The sequence below is a fragment of the Phaethon aethereus genome (genome assembly GCF_964289735.1).
Source record: "Phaethon aethereus genome assembly, chromosome: 3".
Taxonomy (NCBI): domain Eukaryota; kingdom Metazoa; phylum Chordata; class Aves; order Phaethontiformes; family Phaethontidae; genus Phaethon; species Phaethon aethereus.
In genome coordinates, this window is record NC_138576.1 from 56,113,444 (window position 1) to 56,121,137 (window position 7,694).

Sequence of the window (7,694 nt, forward strand, 5' to 3'; positions counted from 1 at the left end):
CCTAGCACTGCCAAGTCCACCACTAAACCATGTCCCTGGTTTGGCGTGGCTCTTCCCTTTTTGCATGTCCTAAATGCATTAAGGAAATTTTCCTTTTAAGGTTGAAAGCATAATCCCACATTATTAGCAAAAGGTGTTTGATAGATTTTCCCTGTTCATGTGACTTTGCTTTGCTATGTTTAAATACAGCATTTTATTTTGCACCCTAGAACTACAGGGATGCTGCAGCGCTAGGTCATATTTTAGAGCTCTGGATTGCAGATTCCTTGCTGTAAAGGATCCCGCTATGGGAGTACAGATGCCATAATCTATGATCTATAGTGTTGTAATCAGATTTGCCAACATCTTTTTCTTTCAGGCTACCTTCAGGAGGCTTACTTGTGGACCAAGCAAGTGTTGGCAATCATGGAGAAGTCAGTTGTCCTGCTGCAGGAGGTCACAGATGGCTCCCTCTATGAAGGGGTGGCCTATGGCAGCTACACGACCAGATCGCTGTTTCAGTACATGTTTCTTGTCCAAAGACACTTTGATATCAATCACTTCAGCCACCCCTGGCTCAGGCAGCACTTTGCATTTATGTACAGGACTGTCCTTCCAGGTAGGTCCTTTGGGTAAATGAACATGCATCTTCCAGTTCTTGAAGCAGCAATAAATTTCATACTTGAAGTCGGCCACTTTAAATAAATAACATAAATAAATAAACGTTGTACTTGGATTTTTTTAAATAACCTTTTCCTTGGATTTTACCTTCATCATCCATCGAAACAGTGACATCCTTGTTTATCACTGCTTATTAAAGACCACTGTTTGTTAAACTCTGGCTTTTAAAACCAGTCAAAAGACAGAAATGTCATTTGGGAGAAAAAGCAATGCTTCAGAATTTGATTTCAGCTTTTCAAAATTTGAAACAGACCTGTTTCTGGGGATTTGTGCTTGAAAAATAATATTCTTCAAGATTCTTAGTCGTTTTTTCCTTTGCCAAAAATCGTCACACTAAAATATTAGATGAAAGGAATAGCAAATGATGAAGCCAGGTTAAATGTATCAACGAAGTACAGGAAAGTTTTATATGATCACCAGTTTTCCACAAAACATTGCAATAGATTTTTATACCATTTTTGTTAAAATGTTTTTCACATGGAAAATGTAATTGACTCAAATGATAGATTTCTTTGTGCAGGGGTACATGAACCATTTTCTTTTTTCAATGTGAGAGTTAAACAGAAATACTTGATGCCAGTAATGGGTCAATTTTGCAGACTTTTTAATATTTCTGTTCTTTTGCTGGATCTCTCCAGTCTCTCATAGTGTGTTTTAGCATCTCTTATTTGGACCTAGTTGTAACTGAAAGATGGAGATGTACAAACATGAAACCAGTTATAAGTTAATAAATATTCCTGACCCCTTCTAGCTTTCAGAGGAGATTTAGTTTCAGGCAGCCTTGCAAGCTTTCAATGATGCTTTTGTGTTGCTTATTTGCAGGACAATTCATTAGGAACTTATATTGTTCAAATTCCTGGTTAAAAAACACAATAACTTTATTGGCTATAAGAAGTCCAGATCTAGATGTATATGTAAGGGGGGATGAGTGCAGCTTTGGCGCGCCAGCACAGGCACGTAAGGAACTGCACTGACTCCATGTGAGACCTCAGGCATCTGCTGGGGAGAGGTTCCTATGAGCAAAGTGAACTCATGTTAGCTGTTTCAGGGTGAAGCTGAATTTTTTTTTCCTTGGGGGCACCTCTGTTTTTTTGCTTTGGAGAGTTTGGATTGACACAGGAAAAGTGAAAGCTGTAAAGAAAAAGTTATCTTTGCCAGATTTGAGTGAGGAGAGAAAGTGGATGGGTTGTTGCTTCTTACATTTTCTTTGACTGTCTGTAGGCCAAAGCTGAATAAGAAAGGTGAGTATTCAAGTTAGCTACAAGCAGAAGGAAACAGCTCCTGTGTAACCTGTTTACGGCTCATTTACAAGTAGGTCGATAAACATCTGAAGAAGCTGCTTCTGCCTGTAGCGCTTGGCTGCACCGTCATGCTCTACAAACGCATCTTTGTACGTTTATTTGTTCTTTCTTACATTCCTTTTCACTTTTTCCCAAGGGTTTCAGAGGACTGTGGCCATCGCGGATTCCAACTATAACTGGTTCTACGGGCCGGAGAGCCAGCTGGTGTTTCTTGACAAATTTGTCATGCGCAACGGCAGTGGGAACTGGTTGGCAGAGCAGATCAGAAGGAACCGAGTGGTGGAGGGCCCGGGGACGCCATCCAAAGGGCAGAGGTGGTGCACTCTCCACACCGAATTTCTCTGGTATGAAAGGGAATGAGTGGGCTCAAAAGGAATGTGACAGCTGTTTGCTATTAGCGATAATGCGTTATCTTTAGATTTGTATCTTTAGATCTTTAGCCAAGATCAGGCTGGCCATGTGCAACCCAGAGAGTCATTAGGCTCAGAAGAACTTCTTCACTTGACATAGATGCACAGTATGTGTTGCTACAGGGAACACCCTAATCTTGTCCTACATCTGCTTTTGTGTTTCCGTTGTCTATTGCTTTTATAGAATACAAGCAGTTCCAAAAGGAAAATTTGTATTCTTTGTTTTATTTGGTCTATTCTAATGGTTTTTAATCCATTGGTTGGTTGTACACGCTAATTTGCAAGTTATGCTTGGAAAAAGTATCATGATGGATGACTAGATCCATGTTTTCCATGTAATTTACAGCTCTGTTAACTTGTATGTCAATCTTCTAAAGGTAAGAAATGAAAAGACCCAAGAGACTTCAGATATACATATAAATTCCCTCAGTCTGTGGAGAGAACAAGTACGTTTTTGAGGAGTCAGTGTAGCTCTATTTCTCTCTCCCACAACAAAAATATTGTTGAATATATATTGTTTTACATTTATGATATGAACATTAGAATGCATGTTTATTAGGCCCCAAGCACCCTTCATCTTGTTATTTGCAAAATACAGAATCTTTCCTCTACAACCCTGTTCCATCCTTCTTTTCTCCTGCACCTCCATGGAAATCTTGGAAATTTATACTTAGAAAATTATTTTTGATGTCAAAGAGAAAGAAATTTTTTAAGAGCATCTAAGTAAAAAAAAAAAAAGGAAAGAAAAAAATTATCTGAATATTCCAGCAATTGCCTTTTCCCTGTTCTGCAGTGTTGCTCTTGTGATGAGCATGTCCACTTGCGTTAGAGTCTCAGGAAAGAGGTCTGCTTTTAGGGGAATCTCCATTGAGGACCACTAGATATAGAGCAGGCTCTCAGCATGGGTTGGAATTACTGGAAGCCATATGCGGGACATGAGCTGTGATTGTCTAGAGCCTGATGGAAGCTCCTGATCAGCTGTAGAGAATAAATCTGATGAGGAGCTGTCTAACAGAAATATTACTGGGCTTAATGATGGTTTCATTTATTTTGGTTGCTTAAAAACAATGCTAGAAGGTTAGGTTTTGTTTTCCGTGGTTGGTTGGTTGGTTTGTTTTTGGTTTAACTCCTGTGGATCAAATAAAACAAAAATTATAAGCATTGTCACCTTTTCTGGAATTAAGACCTCTTTTTAAACCAAATGTCTTGTGTCTTACAATTTATGCAAGAAAGCCATGCAAATTTTTCTTCAACCCAGTTGGAGAAGGAAAACTAACATAGACTAAGGGATATAAATCATAAAAAATTATCCTTTAAAATGCCTTTTCATTAATTTTTAGTTTATTGCTAATTCTGTTTGGAGACTCTAGACTTTTATAATCATCAGTTTGGGGAAAATAGATGTTCTGCTTCTCTTGGTTAAGTAGTCAGTAAATATGTGTAAATGTTGATGTCTGGTGCAAAATAGATAGTGTCTACAGCCTGGTCCTAATGTGCCTTTTTTAGAGATGTGTATTGCAGTCAGTAGCTTTATGGTATAAGACAAAACATGGCTACTTTGAAATTACTGGTACTCTTATTTTTGGATTGCAGAAGGATTGCTTGCTGTAAATGTGGAGCAGATGCTTTCAGCTATTATTCTGTAAAAAGCACACAGCAAAATTGTATAGGGATTAGTATGGTAAATATCATTGTAACTATGTGATTAGTTCACTCAAGGAGCATATATGTGGGCTTTGTATTGCTAGCTTGCTCCTTGATGTAAATATTGACTCTTTTTTTGAGTTTTGTACAGGTGCTGATAATGGAATCAGTCAACTGATTTTTAAACCCTTTTTTGTTGTCTTTTTGGCAGGTATGATGCAAGTTTGCGCTCCATACCTCCACTGGACTATGGAGTTCCTAAGCTGCATTATTTTGAGGACTGGGGAGTGGTAACCTATGGAAGTGCTTTGCCAGCTGAAATCAACAGGCCCTTCCTCTCCTTCAAGTCAGGAAAGCTGGGAGGACGTGCAATATATGATATCGTTCATAAGAACAAGTACAAAGAGTGGATCAAGGGGTGGAGGAACTTTAATGCTGGCCATGAACACCCGGACCAGAACTCCTTTACTTTTGCTCCCAATGGTGTACCTTTCATAACAGAAGCCCTGTATGGGCCAAAATATACTTTTTTTAATAATGTGTTGATGTTTTCCCCTGCTGTGTCCAAGAGCTGTTTCTCCCCATGGGAAGGGCAGATTACAGAAGACTGTTCCTCAAAGTGGCTTAAATATAAACATGACTTGGCTGGTGACTGTCAGGGACGAGTGGTTGCTGCCATGGAGAAAAGCGGGGTGGTTTTTATCAGGGGAGAAGGAGTGGGTGCATATAATCCTAAACTGAAGCTGAGAAAATTGCAAAGAAACCTCATACTTCTCCATCCCCAGCTTCTCTTGCTAGTGGACCAAATCCATCTAGAAGATGACAGCCCCTTGGAGGCAGCAACCAGTTTCTTCCACAATGTGGATGTGCCTTTTGAAGAAACAGTTGTTGATGATGTCCATGGGGCCTTTATTAGGCACCGTGACGGGATATATAAGATGTACTGGATGGATGACACTGGCCACAGTGAGAAAGCTACCATCGCCTCAAGGATGTATCCCCGGGGCTACCCGTACAATGGAACGAACTACGTGAATGTAACGACCCTCTTGCGGCACCCTGTCACGAGGGCCATTTACCTTTTCATTGGGCCCTCCGTTGATGTGCAGAGCTTCACCGTCCGTGGAGATTCTCCACAGCTGGATGTTTTTGTTACCACCAGTGAGCATGCCTATGCAGTGTACCTGTGGCCCGTTGAGGATGGCTCCCGCTCTGCTTTTGCACAGGTTATTGCAGATCGACAGAAAATTGTCTTTGACCGAGCCTCTGCCATTAGGAGCTCTGCAGTGCCGGAAGTGAAGGACTACGTAGGGATCGTGGAGAGGAACCTGCAGCATTTTAAGCCTGTTTTTCAGCAGCTTGAGAAGCAGATCTTGTCTCGTGTACGCAACACAGCTAGCTTTAGGAAGACTGCTGAGCGTCTGCTGAGGTTTTCAGATAAGAGACAGACAGAGGAGGCCATTGACAGGATATTTGCAATCTCACAGAGGCAGCAGCAGCAGCACGGCAGAGCAAAGAAAAACAGAAAAGTAGCCAAAGGCTACAAATTCATTGATGCTGTTCCTGACATTTTTGCACAAATTGAGGTAAATGAAAGAAAAGTGCGACAAAAGGCACAGACTCAAGCACAAAAAGAGTTGCCTGTAGATGAAGAGGAGGAAATGGAAGATCTTCTGGATTTTGCAGATATCACTTATGTGAAGCACAAAACTGGGGTGTCAATCAAAGGCCGATCAGGACTGGCACAGATGGTGACAACTGCTCGAAGTAGTGCCCCATCAATATCAGCTTCTTATACCCGCCTCTTTCTAATTCTCAACATTGCTATTTTTTTTGTCATGTTAGCAATGCAGCTCACATATTTTCAGAAGGCCAAGAGACTGCATGGCCAAAGATGTCTGTATGCAATACTTTTAGTAGACAGCTGTATATTATTGTGGCTGTATTCTTCCTGTTCTCAGTCACAATGTTAGCAGAAGACCTCTACTAGTCGACCAGTTTATGGTCATATACGTCTATGCAAAAGCATTAACCCTAATAGGGCCAAAGTTTATCTTTTTTTTTTTTTTACTGAAACATTCCGAATACAGCTGGGGAAAGATTGGTTTCAGACCAGAAGGGATGGAAGAATAGGGCAAGCAATTAATATCTCAGAAAACGTAAGTACTTAATAAGTACTCCTCCTTTGTCTTTTGAGTTGGGCCTCACATCTGAGGGAATGTTATGCTTTGTTCATCAGAGTTCAGTAATGTAAAGTTGTAATTATTTTTTTGGTGAGAAGAGCCCTCTTAATAGATTTGTTTCTAAGGGCTTTCTTTTTTATACAGAATTTGGTTTGCATTTAGTGAGTCTTCATTTCAGGCTGCTATGGATGTCTCTGGACATTCTCTTAAGAAAAGGATATTCAAACACAAGTAGGCAAGGCAGACTTTGCAATAGATCTCATTTCTGTCTGCCAAACCAAAGAATGCTTCAATATGGGACACTCCTGTATAATTATTGCAGACCTTTACATCATGTCATCTCTTCCATGCTTTACAGTCTGGCACGGTGGGAAATGACAATCATGTCAGTACTTGCCGAGTGAGAGGCACGACGCCTAGTAGGCACTAGCAGAAGGCAAATAAGGGGACAATTCAAAGTATAAAGGAACACAGTTCTCAGGAAATAAACCCCTTTATCTTTCAGTCAGGTGTAGACTGTAGAAGGATGAATGCTGTAGGGTCTGTTCTCAGTTTTACAAGGCAGGGCTTCAGAAAAGTTTTCTGTAGTTTGAAGCGTGTCTTAGTAGGGAAATAATGTCCTAGATCACTGCCCTTTCATATGCAATTGTAAAAATGCAAACAAAAAAACAAAGCGATCCTGTGGTAACCTCAGCAATTGCCAGAATGGAAAAAGAGGTATTAAGGAAGTATTTAATGTCTTTTTTCTGTTCACATGGCTAGAAACAAAGGACAGTTAAAATTGCATGAACAGCCTGTTCTCTATAAAGCACCAGCAAGGGTTCTGCAAGCTCTTGGTGTCTCTGGGTCAATTATTTGGGGATTAGTGGTAAATGGAATCATGTGGTTTATAACAAAAATAAGTTTGACATCACATATATCCCCTTCTGTTCATTAAACTGATTTCAAAAAATCATAGCTATTTGAGAGAATAGAAGCTCTATGGAATTGGGGCGTATCTGTATGTCTTTACAGAAAAACAATTCTTCCAGTACATTTGCTAAATAAAAACATTGTAATTGTCTCTGTGGAAAAGTTGTTTTTCTTTGGTTAAAATATTTGCCCCGATAATTACAGTAATGATGTTCATCAGCACTTTGTTCAAACCACAAACCTTTGTTTCCTCTTCCTTACACCCGTTTTTGTTATCTGCATTGCTGTTGTTAAGCCTTTTGCGAGCCTGTGTGTTGAAATGTGATTAGCTTTCCTCGTCTAAACATCTTCAGTGAAAAGATCAGAATATTTTCACTAGGTTTCAGATACTGAGCCAGTTCTGAGCACTGTATTCACGTATATAAGCCCTACTACAGTAGGATTGGATTTATCCAATGAAATTTGGTACATTTAGTCTGAGCAAAGATTTAGGACCCCAGTTAATTTCTGATCCATGCATAGTCAGTGGAGGAAGAGAGCCTTCAGAGGGCTCGTTGGTCCACCTAAGACCTGAAACAGCTTCA

The 7,694-nt window shown here is 40.1% G+C and overlaps 1 protein-coding gene across 1 annotated transcript in view; it reads left to right on the forward strand.

The window, feature by feature from the left end:
* Window positions 1-6,446, forward strand: part of LOC309404144 (dermatan-sulfate epimerase-like) — a gene marked incomplete at its 5' end in the record, with an annotated part of 201,936 nt that extends 195,490 nt beyond the window's left edge. Inside the window, 3 exons of the mRNA XM_081998527.1 lie at window positions 359-598; window positions 2,098-2,305; window positions 4,227-6,446. Of these exons, the coding sequence (XP_081854653.1) occupies window positions 359-598; window positions 2,098-2,305; window positions 4,227-5,988 (2,210 nt within the window). The 3' untranslated portion in view covers window positions 5,989-6,446. The remainder of the gene's footprint in view (window positions 1-358; window positions 599-2,097; window positions 2,306-4,226) is intronic.
* Between the last annotated feature and the right edge of the window lie 1,248 nt (window positions 6,447-7,694).